The sequence below is a fragment of the Ptychodera flava genome, chromosome 19, assembly GCF_041260155.1.
Source record: "Ptychodera flava strain L36383 chromosome 19, AS_Pfla_20210202, whole genome shotgun sequence".
Classification (NCBI taxonomy): domain Eukaryota; kingdom Metazoa; phylum Hemichordata; class Enteropneusta; family Ptychoderidae; genus Ptychodera; species Ptychodera flava.
In genome coordinates, this window is record NC_091946.1 from 31,629,863 (window position 1) to 31,647,623 (window position 17,761).

The following is a 17,761-nucleotide window of genomic DNA, read 5'->3' on the forward strand; positions in this document are numbered from 1 at the left end:
GATTCACCCAAACATTTATGTTGTTCAGTATGTAAATTTCATGTACATGCATATCATGTTCCCCAGGTGAAGATATTGAAATGGAAGTGGTCTAACCCTTTCACCCGCACTTCCCTGTGTACAGGATTTACCTTAGAAAACAATGGATTTGGGACAAATCATGGCAGTGAAAGGGTTAGAGGGACAAAGTCTCTCATTTTCCGCCAAAGTATAAGCTATATCTTAGTAAACTTATCATATGTTACATAGACTTTGATTCAGCCACTGCCACTTCAACTTCAACTTGACTGGCGTTCATGCACCCTACTAGCCTTGGGATTGATTCAGAACACTCCGCTCATCTCTCTACAAATCTCTCCACTTTCACTCACTGGTGACCTTCTTTACTGTAGCAATAGTTTAAGTAGTTGTAGTAATAAATGTATAGAAACAGAACTGACGTCACGGGTGATAGTAGATTAAGTTTCCGTATACGCCCCAAACAATATCACATGTTTCTTTTGAATATTGATGTTGTTCTCTTCACAGAATTATACTTAATCACCAGTTGTTACAGTTCAATTCTTACTCTGTGCATGGTTTTAACACGCAAGTTCTTCTATTAAACAATTTTTGGTACATGTCAAAAATTAAATGATGGAAGTAATCATGCATTATGCTCATGTACAGGGTTTGAGTTGAGCTGTTAATGTTGTAACCAGTGATTGAGCTCATTTCAATGAGTAGAACAATACAAATAATATTTCACGAGAAACTTAAGGCCAAACAAAATTTAGCATATCTTATGAATACTGAACAGTACATCTTTTAAAGGGTATCCAGACTGAATATTTACGAGAAGTTTTCAACTTGCAGATTTAGTATTTACTCATAGATCAAATGTGTGTGAATAGTGTGTCATTGATTTTGTTTTTTTATGTCTTTTTCTACAATTTAAAATATGTTCACAACCATGTAAATATTGTCTATATAATACTTCATGTGTCACTGATCCTTATGTAAATAATTTAACCCTGAAATAAAAAAAAAAACCACTGTAGTCCTTGATCTTGAAATAAATGAAATTTATTCTTTTGAATTTGGGCACCAGCAAAACTCATCATACATCACAAGTTTAAATACAACATTGCCTTGACAAAATTATATACTTGACAAAACCTTTTAAAGATTCAGTAAAAAAGTGGCAACCAATAGATACATCTGTGACAATTTCATATAAACACACTGAACATTCTAGATCTGTATTGTTGAAATGGCCAGTATTCATATTGTCACCGTAGTGTGTACTGCATAAATTTAACGTTATTTTGATAGTTTGGTCTCATATCATTGTATCTATTACCTCAAAATCATTTTTATAGTGTAAACAAACCAGCAATATAATAAAGTGCACCATACAATTGTTATTTTACATTGTTGTAATGTTCACTACTCAGGTCTCGTGCATTCTTACATCAGTAGGGCACATTTGTGAACCCATGTGACCTGTACATCCTGGCATTTTGTTGATATGAATTTATGATAATGAGCTTAAAAAGTCAATCATACCACTAATTTTGTGTGTTCCAACTCACCCTAGAACATTTTGTTGCTGTTTCAAAAGGTATGATATCGTACTGGTATATATAGCTGAATGATATTGTACCAACAAAACACCAGGGTAGTAAGTTCACTTGGATGTCATAAAAGTTGGCCGCTATCATTTCAAATTTATGGACATCAAGTATTTGTTAAGATAATAATTCCCTTGTTTACAAAGATCTACATAATGAAATTACAACTGAAACCATTTAAAATCCACTTTTTATTGGATACAGTACTCAAAAATGGGTTGAAAAGATGCTCAATGGTGGCCATATGAAGTCTGGCGGGAATTATAGATTGGGTCCTGTCTGTCCGTCCGTCTGTCCGGAGCCGGGTCTAAGACACTGTTGAACTGATTTTGTTCAAACTTGGCACAAAGGCAAAGCACTATGGCATACAGATACATGTCTATTTATTTTCGCGATACAATCCAATATGGCTGCCAGGCGGCAATTTTGTTGTGATTTTTCATGTCTTTTCGGCAATAACTCAAACGTCCTTGAATTGATTTTGTTTAAACTTGGCACAAAAGCAAAGCACTATGTCCTACCGGTACATATGCATGTCAATTATTTTGCAGTATGATCCAATTTATGCCCCAGGCAGCCATTTTGTTGCGATTTTTCATTTCTTTGTCATCAAAACTTATAACTGGCAGAGATAGGTCATTTATTGAATGTTGCTCAGATGATTTTGCAAGTCAAAGAGCTGACGCAAGTTGCATCAATGTCATTCCACAGCTACCTAGACACCAAATATTTTTCAAATAGAGAAGCGGGGACTGTGTCATCAATGATGACTTATTTATTACAAAATTGCCCATACTGTTGACAAATATTTTCATCTTTACTTGAACGTTTGGTATCCCTCTCATTTAGCCCAACAATACTGTGCACTTTAAATGTTTCAAGCAAAAGACATATGAGACAGCTGGAATTATTATTCAAAAAGACGCAATAAAAACAACATAGTCTAGATAAATTTTTCAAGGAACATATGATTCCTACAGGGACAAAGTAGCTCGTTTTTGACCCTATTACAATAATCTTAATTTCTCAAAAAATCAGTTATGTTGTTACACTAACTGACATATATTACAATTCAACTTTCATTCAGCACATAGTCATACCACTTGAATTATTAATACAATTTTTAGCACATACCATAAATTCAGTGATGGCAGTAATCATGTATTATGTCCATGAACAGTATGTGAGATGAGCTGTGACAAATAGAGATTGAGCCCATTTCAGTGAAAAGACCATAATAAATAATATTCCAAAAGAAACTGAAGTAACAGAAAAAAATGTAAAAAAATGAGCAACTTTGTCCCTTTAACCCTTTCAACACCATAGTTTGGTCCATTGTCTTCTATGGTGAAGCTGGACCTCTAAACAGGGAAATGGGGTGAAAGGTTATAATCAAAGCTATAAGTCAAGGTATTGGCATGGAATGGACCATTTTCATGACCCTTACATGACCTTACATTTTTCCACGTTCATTGGTAAGATTCACTCCATCAGCATGGAATAGGCAATTTTCATGACCCTTACATGTTACATGACCTTACATTTTTCCACTTTCATTGCTAAGATTCAATCCATCAGCATGGAATAGGCAATTTTCATGACCCTTACATGTTACATGACCTTACATTTTCCACTTTCATTGCTAAGATTCAATCCATCAGCATGGAATAGGCAATTTTCATGACCCTTACATGTTACATGACCTTACATTTTTCCACTTTCATTGGTAAGATTCAATCCATCAGCATGGAATAGGCAATTTTCATGACCCTTACATGTTACATGACCTTACATTTTTCCACTTTCATTGTAAGATTCAATCCATCAGCATGGAATAGGCAATTTTCATGACCCTTACATGTTACATGACCTTACATTTTTCCACTTTCATTGCTAAGATTCAATCCATCAGCATGGAATAGGCAATTTTCATGACCCTTACATGTTACATGACCTTACATTTTTCCACTTTCATTGGTAAGATTCACTCCATCAGCATGGAATAGGCAATTTTCATGACCCTTACATGTTATATGACCTTACAATTTTAAAACTTTCATTGGTAAGATTCAATCCATCAAGTTAACTAAAAACCTCTACAAAAACCATAGTTGCAGCTTTAGTCAATAAATTATGTAGTTAATTACAAAAGAGACTTTCAAATAACAATTTATCTGTTTCTTGTCCTCAAATGCTTGACAACCTATGCCAATGAAGCACAAAGTTGTTAGGTCTTCAGGAGGCATGAAATTGGAGTTGGGAGCTTTTTGATTATAAATATAAGAAAATCCCACAGATACACAATAAGACAGTCAGTTAAACTGAGTTTCTTGCATGTAAAGACTAAACACCCTGTAGAAAATGACGCAAAGATACTCAACCAGGGGGTGTATCAAGGATACCCCGTCTGTGACATGGAAATTTGCACAAAGACCAATCAAAAGTCAAGAGTTTGTTACCATGACAGCCCATTTGAGAGTAGTGGCCAGAGTTACATTGAATGATGAAACAAGCAAATTGCACTTACAATACGTCAAGGATGTAAGAGCGTTACACAAGCATGGAATTTGTCCCTTCCAGTAGGATTACATTGAGCATTGCTGGAAAAGCAACTTCTGCTACTGTCATTTTCATGAAAATGACAAAATGATTTTGCACAAAGCTTAATCAAAGCAATAAATAATAGTGATCACATAACATTGTATGGTCACCGTGCTTAATTTGAGATAAATAGCATTGAATTATTTCATCCATTAAAAATGCATCGGTGAAATAATGCTGACTCAGCATTTTAATTCACAGTCTTGTATCTCACAAATGAGTGTGGTGAACCCTTTTTTTTATTATACAGTTTGATAATACCTACAAAGAAAAATAAATTAAGAATTTAGAAAAATGACAATATTTTCAATTTTACCGCTCGTACATCCTTAAAGGTACAAATGTATGTACTCCGACAGTGAAATGCTTAAAGGGACAAAGTCTCTGTTTTTGACCTTTTGTGATATCAATATTGCTTGCATAAAATCACTCAATGTGCAGTAAAAGTCAGTACAGAACTTGGAAACTGCCTGAAATTACCCCTTGCTTTTGAAAAATGGGGATTTTGTGTGTGACATCAAGATGAAATGAACTACTCAATGCCAAAGTATGTTTTCTTTGACAGATAAACACTGCCACAGCAGTGTGCATGACAGTCATTATCCAATCTACACTGTACATGAAAGGAATCCACACTCTGAGATCTCATAACAAGCCCAGTGTGGTCTAAGCATTTTATAACATTGGCTATCCAGTCTCATTGATTTTATAAAAGTCCATTCAAAAATCAGTGATTGTGCTATTTTCTTTCACTGAAATAACCATGTCAACAGATTATGGGCATTTAATACTCATCCTCATAATCACTATTGTCATCAGTATATGGAATGCCAACTTCATCAAATATCTCAGTTTTCTTTCTTTGTATCCATGAATATAACTCTGGAATATTCAGTCTCTCCAGAGGGCTTAGTCCGGTATCTGGAAAGTGTACGTGCCTCCTACCAGGAGTTACTAGAAAAGGTTTTAGCTGTCGCAAATCATCCAACACAAGATTCATATCTGCCGTTTCAGTTTTCATTGGGTGGTCTGTTTTTTCTGGTTTAATGTTTGTGACATTATCAAAATTACGGGTAATGTCATAGAGACCAGTGGCTGCTTTTGAAGCTCTCAAGATTGCCTTTTCAGTCTTCTGAGCTCCCATCGCTTTGACCATTGACTTGAAGAAATTATTGTGAAGCTCATTCCCTAAATCTGTTGGAAAATTATTGCCTGCACCCCCTTTCTGATTTATAGATCGACCCCATAACACACGTTGTGCCATTTGCTCAGACAACACGGCTTGTACTTGAGCAATCTTATTGACAGCCTCAATTGCATAATTGAATGGTGTGCTTTCTTTGATCTAAAGTACATCAACAAATATTTCCAATTTATGATGTCTCTGTCACCATCACCTTCCTTGTGTGTATCATCCAGCTGCATGAACATCAGACCAAGTTCCAGGACCTGTTTACTGTAGAGGCGAACTCTATCCATCCCATCACCATGGAGTTGTCTACCAATACTTCCAAGGGGATGTTCACATGTATAGTTGTGGTCCTGGACTTGCTGAAATTCTTGATGTTCAGCAGCGGAATCAACATGGGAGTGATGATGCACAATTGAATATAAATGATCTTGGGCAATATCCTGCTGGTTTGCACCCATGACCTGAGCATCATGGCCACCAAATTGTGCTTGGGATTCACTTATAACATCAGGGATCACATAATTATCAACAAACTTTCCAATAACCATATTGATATAATCTTTCTTGACAGATTGAGTTGAAGATGGAGATGGTGGGATGTACCTGGTTGGCTTACTGGTAACATTGGCCATATTAAAGAAGTCAAGTGCAGCCTCAATGACAAAACAGCGTACAATCAAGAGGAGAAATTGTTTAGCAGCATCATAATTTTTGGTGACATCAGAAGGTAAGTTGTTTCTTTGTAATAGTTCCCTATAATATTTTAAAGTCCCAGAATCCCTAGAAGAATCCTGTCTGTACAATTCACTCCACAAAACTGATAGGAAAGCACGTTTAGCATGCCAGTTTTCAATTACGATAGGGCAAACATGCTCTAGTCTATCTGTAGGTGTATGTGCCCCACTCCTTATATATTTAGCCTTATGTGCACGAATTCGTGTTAACTCATCCCCTCCGAATGGTACCTGTGGGATTTCTTGATTAGCTTTGCCATACAGTGATGTAAGAAAATCTTCAACAGAAACTTGGATGTCTACCATATCACTATATTTCTTTTCATCCTTAAATTGTATTGGAAGGTTATACACACTTGATTTTTGCTCCATTTGTTGAGAATATCTGTGTGCTATGTGGTCTGGTACAACAGAAGCAAGATGTTTGAATTTTGTGAGATGTGTTACAATGATGCGTGCAACAAGAACGATTAGATTTGATCTGAAAATTTGCTTTTCTTCTTTTGATGGTATGAAAGATGACGGCGGCATGTCATGTAGATTAGCTTTGGGGGTTTCATTTGGAAAAGATGAAAAATCAATTCTGTCAAAAACTAATATTAAAGTAAACCAGTGATGATCCTTGTTTTTGTTGTTCACCAACAGTTGCCGAACATTTTCCTTCAAGTCTAGGTTGTCACCTGTGATTTGAAATTTCCTGCCCTGTGTCACCTTTGTGATGATTTCATCTTGATATCTTCCTCCTATGTACTCAAGAATATTCATTTCCTGCTGATGACTCAGACAGACACCAAGCGGTTGAAACGATCATAAGTCTGAAATCAAATGAAACAGAAATTATATGTATACGCATACAGTTCATCCTCTTTCATTATCCATTTGCTAATGACTTGAGCAAATAGAAAATTATAACAAAAGTATAATCTTTCTTGACAGGTTGAGTTGAAGATGGAGATGGTGGGATGTACCTGGTTGGCTTACTGGTAACATTGGCCATGTTGAAGAAGTCAAGTGCAGCCTCAATGACAAACGTTGTACAATCAGATTTACACAACATTGAACTGGCAGGGACTGTGTCACCTATTGACGACTTGTTTCTTACAATACAGTATATAGAAAGATGGGTATGCTAATCAGAGAAAAAAGAGAAAGACTGATCCTCCTTTTGTCATAGTAGTATATCAGATAAATTCTTACATACATGAAGAGACAGATAAGTCGTTTTTACAATTAGAACTCTTGATTAAAACCCTTTGTGCCATAAAATGACCAACTTGAATGTTGATGTTTGACCTGAGAAACAGTACCAACTTGTAGAGTTAGTAAGAACTGAATGAAATCATCATGGCCCTGTTACAGTCAGTAACCAGTCTGAGTCAGACCATGAGACAAAAAGTTGCCTGAGATAACATTTGCATTATGAATGGAAATTTTATCTGAATGTAATAAAGTTTGTGCATAAAAATTTCATCTGTGGTCTGACAGTGGTTAGAGTTTTTCTAATTTTAATAATTCTTTGGTATTCAGATGAATGATGCAAGATTCACGTGTAGAGAACTAGAATCACTATGTAGGATTATTTCAGATTCTGTTCCATATTAAAGGGGAAGATTACTCAGTGACTATGTGTTCATGAACTAAAAATTAAACTGATGTCAAATCAATCTTTGTTATTCATTCACTTTCACAAAGTGATAGTGCGATGACACCCTTTTAAAAACTATTGGTTATAGGTAGAAGTGACATAAAAGTCTAGCACTGCACTGACACTTAGAGGGCTTCCCCATAGTCTACAGCTGGGGTAACCCTATAAGTGTCAGTGCAGTACTAGGCTGTTACATCACATCCACAGATAACAAAGGCTTTCAAATGGGCGCCATGGCGCTATCAGTAGTGAAAGTTAGTAACAAAGATGGATTTTACACCAGTTTTTCATAGATTTCATAGACCTTCCCTTTGACAATTAAGTGAACGTCTTGAAATAAAAAGATTTGTCATAAGCATTGCCAATTTATAGGAAAAATGAAGTGGATCACTGATACACAACCAAGATTACATCTGTAATTTTCTTGAGTCAAGTAAACATATACCTTGGAATCTGCTTTACCAGCACTCAAAATCACAGTATTAATCCTCTGAAGTAAACTCAGTTCTCGATGTCTTTGCTGCATTAGAATACCATATACTGTACTGATCGGGTACATTCGCGCATCTCCACACCGGCTTGAGTTAGTAGCCTCTCTATGCACAGGGACTGCAACACCAACCAAAATATCCAACAAGTATGGGACTTCATCCTTCATTTCTCTCAGGATGCCATGCCATTTAAATTCCTTCATATCAGAAGGTGTCTTTCTTCTGTGTGACAAGAAAAATGTGTAGGATTCTGGTCAGTAATCCTGTCTAAGGTAAACTGTTATCTATGAAAATTCAGCCACTGTTACCATGGAAAGTTGAGATCTAGCCAATCTAACATTTTTGCAAGGTGGCCACGTAAATGAATATGTGCTACCAAATGGTCATTCAACAACTTAGATACACCCTCTTAGCCATACTGTACCTTAAGCAATTACTTCTCCCTCAGAATTTCAAGAATAAGGTGCCCCTCCTGAGAAAACCGTTGATAATTTGTTTTGGCACAGTATACAATGGTCTTTATGTTTTTTCAAAATATGTATGGGCTTGCTTTATCTGACTTTTTATTGTGTGCAAAAGATATAATAACATTTGATTCACATTTAATTTACATACTAGTAATAGCAAACAGTACTGAAACATGGCTCTATGATGTTTTATTATGTACTACAAGCATCGAAACAAACTCTTAAAAAGGAGTTCCCTGTTGTCAACTTGAGATAAGGAGTGATACTAGTTACAGGACAGTTGATTTGCAGATAATCATTAAAGGGACAAAGTCGCTCAATTTTGACATTATTTCAGTTGTTTAAGTTTATTGTGAAATATCATTTGTATTGTTGTGCTAATTGAAATGGTCTCAATCTCTGGTTGTCACAGCTCAACTCACACGCTTTACATGGGCATAATGAATGGTTACTTCCACCATTTAATTTTTGGTATGTACCAAAAACTGTTTTATAACAGAATTCACACATTATAACCATGCAAAACGTGAGAGTTGAACTTTAACAACTGGTGATTGAGTATATTTAAGTGAGGAGAACAAAAATAATAATAATTCAAAAGAAACTTAAATAACTGAAATAATGTCAGAAATGAGCAACTTTGTACCATAGCTATTTATGAGTGTTCCCTTATAACATTTACATCAGTTATTAAAATTAAAAAATTAAGGTTGGTCGTGGGTATTCATGCAGGATAGTGCAGCTCCATTGTTGAAAAGGTGTAGGCGTTTGACTTGAAACTTTACATCAGTTATTAAAATTAAAAAATAAGGTTGGTTGTGGGTATTCTATGCAGGATAGTGCAGCTCCATTGTTGAAAAGGTGTAGGAGTTTGACTTGGATTTTCACTACCAAAGCTTGTGTGCGTGAATAACAACAAAAATAGCAAAAACTTATGCCTCTCACCACATTAACTTTATTTGAAAAGTTTGATACATCAAATTAATAAGAATTGTTTTTGCCAGGGAAATATTGACATTGATGAGTGGTGAAAAACAAGTCACTGGGGTGTGTCGAAAATTAGTGAGCTAGGGGGTCAAAATCTCAACCCAGCAAAATACTACCATTTTCACCACATTTATTGCATTTTTTAAGAAAACTGCCATGAGGACCCCATTTATTTTTGCTTCAAAATGAAAGAACATCAACTTTTGGTTATATATTGCAACATGTAAAAAATCAATTTAAACCTTTTTACATTTTTCTAATAATTTATTCTTTGAAAAAACAGCATTTTCAAATAAAATTGTGATTTTAGAAATTTATATAAAATGTTTGACAATACTTATTACAGATTGAAGTTGACAGACTTTCAGCCGACATGTCAGTTGAAAATACTATGTCAGTACTGGGATCCAACTTTCTTTTGTGTTCAGAGAAGACCTTTTGTGAAGTTTTAATATTTCTTAAAGATGGGGAAATTTCCTATTTTTTGTCATTTTATCATTTTTTTCAAATTTTGCATGGATACCCCATATTTTTTACTTCTTTACAATGTACTCATTGAAATTGTGCTAAAAAGTAAACTTCACCAATTTGTGAGTATTTACTTGAATACCACGACCAACCTTAAATAACAATGACCTTTTACTGTTTCAAAGGAAATCACATGAAAATTCACATTATGTTTGAAAAGGAATTTTACCTCAAAATTGAACTTTCACTGGCATCTTTCTTGGACAGCCTTTCACAGTCACTGTTCAGCTGAATCAACAGGTTCTTTTTGATTGCAAAATTCAGTGATCTGATTTTTAAAACTTTAGAAGCAATCAACTGTGGTAAACCCGTCTGAACAGCCAAGTGAAGATCCTTTGTTTCATTCTGTTAAAAAAGGAAAGGAAATACCTCTTAAACTGGTTAGGTAGATTTCACATGTCTGACTATATAATACTGCACATCATAAAGTTTCAAACAAGTCAGTGGTATTTTGTTGCAAGTACACAAAGGTTGATTTTAGCATACATGTTATCAGATATAGTAAAGGCCAGGATGAAAAAAAATATATTACTCCTTGAATTTTTCTTTCATTGCCATAAGAAAGGCCAGGAGCGAAACATTTAATCTTCAAAAATCAAATTTCACAGCATTTTGATCAGTAGTTTTTGAGAAAGAATTTTTTGACCAATATCCACAAATAGTCCCCAAAGTCAAATACTGCTAAGGCCAGAAAGAAAAAATGAATTGTTCATTGGAATCGCCGCTTCTACTTCGGCCGATTTGGAAATTTTTTTGGTTTTTGGGAAATTCATACTTCTGCATTGCAAATATTTTAGTACTGCCACTAGTGGCACCCTACACTTGTCGGGTTTCATGGGCATGGGATTTTGAATTCGACTTCTGACGTGTCTTCCCTGAGTTGACTGTCAATACGTTGTTGCAACATCTGAATTTTGCAAAGCATAACACAAACTTGATTGGTTTTTGGCAGAAATTTCTCCGTCTTGTCAAGTTTAGTACATCGTTACCCTTGGATTAAAAATAAAAAATAAAAATAAAAATTTTCGCTCGCCGCTCCTGAACCTTGGTCCAAAAAATCCGATGAACAATAATTTTTTTCTTTCTGGCCTAATTGTGTTATAATTTGAACAAAGTTGAAAGATAAGACACCGTTGCATGCGTCTAACCCAAATTGACGGCAATCATCAAATAGTTCCAGAGAAGATGAATTTTTACCAAAAATGTAGAACATCAAAAAATCAGTAAAAATAGGAAACTCGAGATTTCTACACAAAATCATTAATCATTGTTTGACATACTTGTTTCAATGGTATTGACAACTTTGAGTCTGCCATCTCTGGATTCTGTAATCCTGATGTATCTAACACTGATGCATCATTAAGACTGATATTACTGGTACTGTTGTTGTATTGCAGTTGTAAACTGGTTTCGGTTTGATGAGCTGATAGGCAACTCTATCAGACTTAGATCCTACATTCTCTACCCCTGTAACAGATGACTCTGAAATATAAAATGAAAATTATAAAAATTGTGTGAGAAGATTGGACATACAACTTAAAGATTATCATGCAATAATACTGAGCCCCAGGACTCAGTCTGGCAACTATGGACACATTCATTGTAATATACATACCAGACAATCAGCAAATATAACTTTACAAATATTGCTCCCTTTTCTGATGCCATAGAGTTGAGAATGATAAAAAATATGCATTTTGAGGGTGTGGACAGAATTAGGGTGGGGGTGCTTTTATGAAAATGGGTACACTGCAAGATGGTTATTATTATTATTATTAGAGGAGATTCCGCTCCTTCATATGCTGAGGATTTTTAAAGAATAGAAATGAAATAGTGTGATTTAGTAGCACTTTTATTATTTAAAATCTTTTGGAGAGCTTTGATGAAAATTGGTGCCAACATGATGTAAGCAGCTTGGGAGGTGAATTCTCATGTCTGAAGTGTCCATATCTCATTTCAAAGTTGGATTAAATTGGTATACAATTATGTAGGAAAACTGTTATTCTGTCAAAAATGTTGAAAACAAGCCATATTTGCACCCCTCTTTTGAAGTCATAGAGCAGTTTTTTTTGTTAATCTCACTTTTGACACCTCTTTGACACTCAAAAAATCTAAAAATGCATTTACAATAGCAGTCACTCACTCTGAATGCCAGCACCGCCTTGTCAAACTTTCCTGAAAAACAGCAAATAATGACTTTCCCTTTTCAAACATTTTATTAAAAGCTAGGGGACCTCTACCATAGTTAATACACTAAGGACTCCCCAACTTCTTCTTATTTAATCAGTTTTTCAGAAGTTTTAACAGGCTATAACTCTGCAATGCCTTTGTGCCCAAATGTCTAGTTTTTTTTTATTCCACAGAGAATGTTGACTTCTTATATATTTTAATAGTTTTGTTGAAATTTATAACTGACGCTCTAGCCTTTCCAACCACCTTAATTCTATCCGAGCCGGGCCCTATATAAAGTATGGAGAATCCGTATGACAGTTTGAGACAATTTATGGTATACGTATCAGACCCTGTATTTTGCGCAATACATCGATCTGCCGGCCTAACGCATCATCAATTGTTCACTTGTACATTTTGAAAATTTCATGGCATTGATATCGTCGCTACGCGTAGCCGGCCTGTACTTCCGGGTACAGGCTTTGTGTAGTGACGGTTTACGTGCATCAGCATGTGGCATCGATGATACAGTAACTTACCTTCAGCATGACAAATGCATGCAAATTCTGCTATCTTTTCTTCAATAATTAAAATTCTTCGATAGCACCTTTGACAGATAACCTGCCCCTGATTGCCTGACAAAACGACAGCACCCCATTCTCGAAGGCGACCAACGATGTCGATTTCAGTAGAGCACCGCCCAAACACAGAAACATAGTGTTTCTCGTCAACTGTGGTGTTGCAAGCCACACAGACTCTGGCCAAGTATGACATAATGAAAAAAATATTAGACAAGCAAAACTTTCTAAATTTTTCTTGTCCGAAGTTGTCGTCTGCTCCGAGCTACTTCCGTGTTTATATTCTACCGGGCGTAATCAACCAATCAGCTTTAGCCATGAGAACAGCCAATCAGATAAAGCGTTCAAGGTGGATTTTGAGAGACGTGTTGAACGCGTCCACTTGTGGCCCGAAGGTCATACACGGCGCCCTCTGGAGAGGCTAGGTCGGACCGTCACTATGCGCGCGTGGTTACTATGGATACATTTCTGCGCGGAAATCGGCGCAGTACGCTTGTATTTTTCCGATCGTACATCCTTAAGTTACCATACCAAACAGTAATTGAAAACGTAAGAACACTCTCAATAACTGCTCTGTAAAAGTGTGTCAAAGCTTTCTGGCTCAGTCCAAATTTCTTGAGTTGTCTCAAGAAAAACATCCGTTGTTATGTTTTTTTCACTATTGAAGTTGTGTTCATGTCCCAACTTAATGAATTTGTGATAGTTGAGCCAAGAAAAGTGAAGAAATCAACCTGTTCTACAATTTGATCGTTTATAACAAGGGGTACCATGGTAGTTTTCTTCCTGCGAAAATCAACAACCATTTCTTTGGTCTTTGTGGTATCCAACTCGAGATTATTATTTGTACTAATCAACCAACCATGCAACCTCGAATCGGTACTCGCTTTCATCGGCATTTGAAATTAACCCGCCAACAGTGGTGTCGTCAGCAAACTTAATAAGCTTTACCGACTCTGTATGGGGGACGCAGTTTTATGATATCTATTAGAAATACTGACCATTCAACCATTAAAGCAAGCATAACCAACTGTTGTCGATTACAATTTCTTTTGATTATCTTCCGTTATAGAACATGGCATTTCCAGCGATGCAGTGGTGTCACTTGAGCATACGCTCCCTCCACAAGTGGAGAGACCGTGTGTAAACTGACTCGTTCGTGGTGAACTCTCTTGAACGGTGAATCTCAAAACATACACAAGAGACAATGAAGGGCTACATTCATTTGTGCCGTAGTGGGCGCTAAATGACGTGGAACCAACAACCATGAATGCCAATGGGACAATACACATATACACATGAATTAGATTTTTTCATATCTTTTGAACGTATTAGTATTAGGTGGTGATCTTTTCATGAACCATGGTGTCTTGATTGTTTGATCCCTGTTACCTCCATCAAAATGTCAGGTTTTCAGCTTGACAACATAGCTTGTAAATTTAGGGACTGGTCAGTTTCTTCGGCCTGGGGGGGTTGGATTATTTTTTTGCCGATGTCAAAAAGTGGCTGACCCCCCATTCCAAATTTTGAAAACAGGGTGACCCCCCTATTCCAAATTTTGAAACAGGGTGACCCCCCCCCCCCCCCGCACGCGACAACTGTAATATGTAATAATATAATACTGTAATATATATATATATATATATATATATATATATATATATATATATATATATATATATATATATATATATATATATATATATATATATATATATATATATATATATATATATATATATATATATTTTTACATACATTTATATTTTAAGTCATTCTGTGTTTTAATGAAATTGTTGGCATGTCAGTCTAAGATAGGAATTTCAAAGTGTCAATCTTAAAGTTTGAATACAGTACATTTTGAATGAGCTGTGAATGTATTTCACACTTTCTATGCTTAACCAGATGTCCTGAACTGTTGTACAGAAATGGATGTCAATCATTAATATCAAACAGGAAAAAGCTGTAAAATATACCGTCAATGACGCTGTACCTTCTCTAATGTGTGGCCAGGTCAGGTAATTGGTGTTGGCATGGAGTTGTTCGTAAATAGTTGATGATGTAGGGGCATGAGGTGGGATATGGACCCAAAGAACCCAAAAGAATAAATACATCAATCAAAAAAAATTCTAAGCTACAGTATAAACTGCCTAAAGATAGTTCAATGTGGAAAAAAGTTAAATAATTCAGAAATAAGAATTAACAGTCCAAAATAGTAATGATGCACTTCCCTACTGACCTGAGTGCATGTGAAATACACAACCTGGCATCTGTAAATTAAATGTATACCAAGTGATCATTTAAGTCACTGTTAACTGTTTTTAATGGATTTTCCAAAGAGTCCTGTAGAAATGATGAAAAATGCTTATCTGGTCTTGTGTTTGTAAAACCTCATGGCTGATAATGTCATAGTATTCAAAAAAACTGATTATCCCACTGATAATTGTCATAGTACTAAAAAAAAATTGAAGAAATTACTGTTTTTAATAGGCATATTTTCCTTGAAATACATGACTGTGTAAAGAATATATGCTAAAAGTGTTTAAGAGTAAATTTCTTTTCAAAAATAATTTAATCTGTGACCAAAGGATTTTTATTCTTTGAGTTTACAAATTCAAACATTGCAATTTGTTCAATCATCTTGTGCAGTGCAAAATTTATAAAATGACTTGAAAACAAAAAAAAATGGCAGAATTACAGCCTTTGTGATGTTAAATTATGGGTGACATCACGATAATTGTTAATCTGTTTGAAGTACTAATATACTATAATTTAAAAAACAAAAGTTCATGCAGAAACGGTAACATATATTGTCAGCAATGTAGTGTTAATTTTGACTTTACATCAAAATATGCCTTTGCTGGATATCAAATATGCAGGGCGAAATATTAAAATCAGCCATGTTCAGCAAAATCCACACAACAGCATTGATCCTTTTCTAGTTTGATTTGATTTGCTTATGGTATCCTTGTATGACAGTCAGTACAATATGGAACTTGAACACAACACAGTGAGTAAGTATGCTGTAAATGAAATGGTGTGGCTGCATCCACATGCAGCAATAGGAGTGCCTTTGTCTCTCACCCCTCATTTCCAACCTGTCCCATCCCTGAAAAAATAGTTTGGTCTTATATGTATAATGTTAATAATTTCTCTATTTGTTAAAATGTGCGCATCTCAAAAACTTTTGATCATAAACATTTTCATTGTTTTTTATAGCTGACCAGTCAGTTAACCTGTTTATTTTGAATATTTGCGCATTTTTCCTCAGTATTTGACATTTTCAGAATACCTTCTTATTCAATTTGTCATTTTCTAAAAGTTAAAATGCTCCTTTGTGTGGTCAAGCTTTCCACAAGCATCAAATGTGGTACTTCATATAGGAAGGTCTGCCTCTACAGGGCGGGCATCATGAGCAGTGTTTGTTAGTTATTTCCTCCACATAAACTTCTGATTGTACTGTAAACATTGAACATGGCCGACGTCCGATTTTTCTGTCTAAAACTTTCACTCATTTTCGTTCATATGACTCTGAAACTCCAGGAAACGATTGGGAAGAAAGAGTTATCTTGAAATATTGAGGTACTCGCCGATATTTTGCAAAATTAAATGAGAAAAAATGCTAGGAAAATGCCGACAGGCTTACACAATGACTGTTTTCAGACTCAGAGGCATATGATCATCTGCAGATTATGCAACAGGCCCATATCACGTGAGGCCATGAGGGGATATCCACGCAACTCAGTACCAAACACTATAGCGCACACAGAGTGAGCAAACGCAAAGTGAGTACCCCTAATGTCAGCTCAGTAGTCTGTAATAGATCGTAGTCAACTAAGAACCTTGGAGAAAGGCTTACATGTAACACTGTGGCTATGCCGCTAAGTCCCTTTTGATTTTTGTCACAGTTCAAAATCGTTCTCCTACACCTCAACCTGAACCATGAACACCCCCACCAGTTTATGATATGACCCATCACAATGGCATGACGTCAACGGATCTTGACAGACGGAAGTATTGACAGACGGAAGTAGTTGACACCAGCATACTGGTTTTCAACTCTAATACCTTCTCTGTCTATAAATAGACACGAGAAGGTAATAAATCAAAAACTTTGATGGGTGTTAAGACTTGCCAGCCATCCAATTAAATCTCCTGAGGAACCATAGAGAGGCATTTTAGCCAAATCTTATGTGTGTAGAGTCTGAGATGACCTTTTCTTGTAACATTGATATTTGTGCATGTTGCTTTCTGATACTGAATTCTCATAGAGAGAACAGAAAAGTATCAGGAATTTGTCATGCTTTTCATATGAAATGCAGATTTCATAATAGTACACTTTCACTTAGCAAACATCAAGATATCTCTGGCATATATCTCTGATTTATTAAAGTATGGCGCCCGAAGGGCACGGAGAAAAATATGAAACATCCTGATATCTCTGATATATATGTCTTGTATATTAAAGTAATGCACAGGAAGGGTGTGCTGAAAAATGTCTGATATATTAAAGTAATGCGCTCGAAGAGCACGCTGAAAAATATTGAACATACATATATCTCTGATATATGTATGCCTGATATTTTAAAGTTGGGCGTGCTGAAAAATATGTCTGATTATTAAAGTTACGCGCCCGAAGGGCGCGCCGAAAAATGCAACTGGATGAAATTTGTGGCTGACACGATGCATTTTAGGCAATGATGAGCCTGTGTCGAAATTCAAAAACACACTGACCCCCTATTGGGCATTTCAAAAACAT

The 17,761-nt window shown here is 35.7% G+C and overlaps 1 protein-coding gene across 1 annotated transcript; it reads right to left on the reverse strand.

Moving 5' to 3' along the window:
• Positions 1 to 7,011: 7,011 nt before the first annotated feature.
• LOC139118154 (uncharacterized) lies at positions 7,012 to 11,642 on the reverse strand. The gene is made up of 4 exons (XM_070681447.1): positions 11,539 to 11,642; positions 10,428 to 10,603; positions 8,231 to 8,498; positions 7,012 to 7,269 (listed from the first exon to the last, which is right to left on the reverse strand). Exons 1-4 carry the CDS (start codon positions 11,572 to 11,574, stop codon positions 7,012 to 7,014), a joined length of 738 nt encoding a protein of 245 aa, XP_070537548.1. The 5' UTR covers positions 11,575 to 11,642.
• Between the last annotated feature and the right edge of the window lie 6,119 nt (positions 11,643 to 17,761).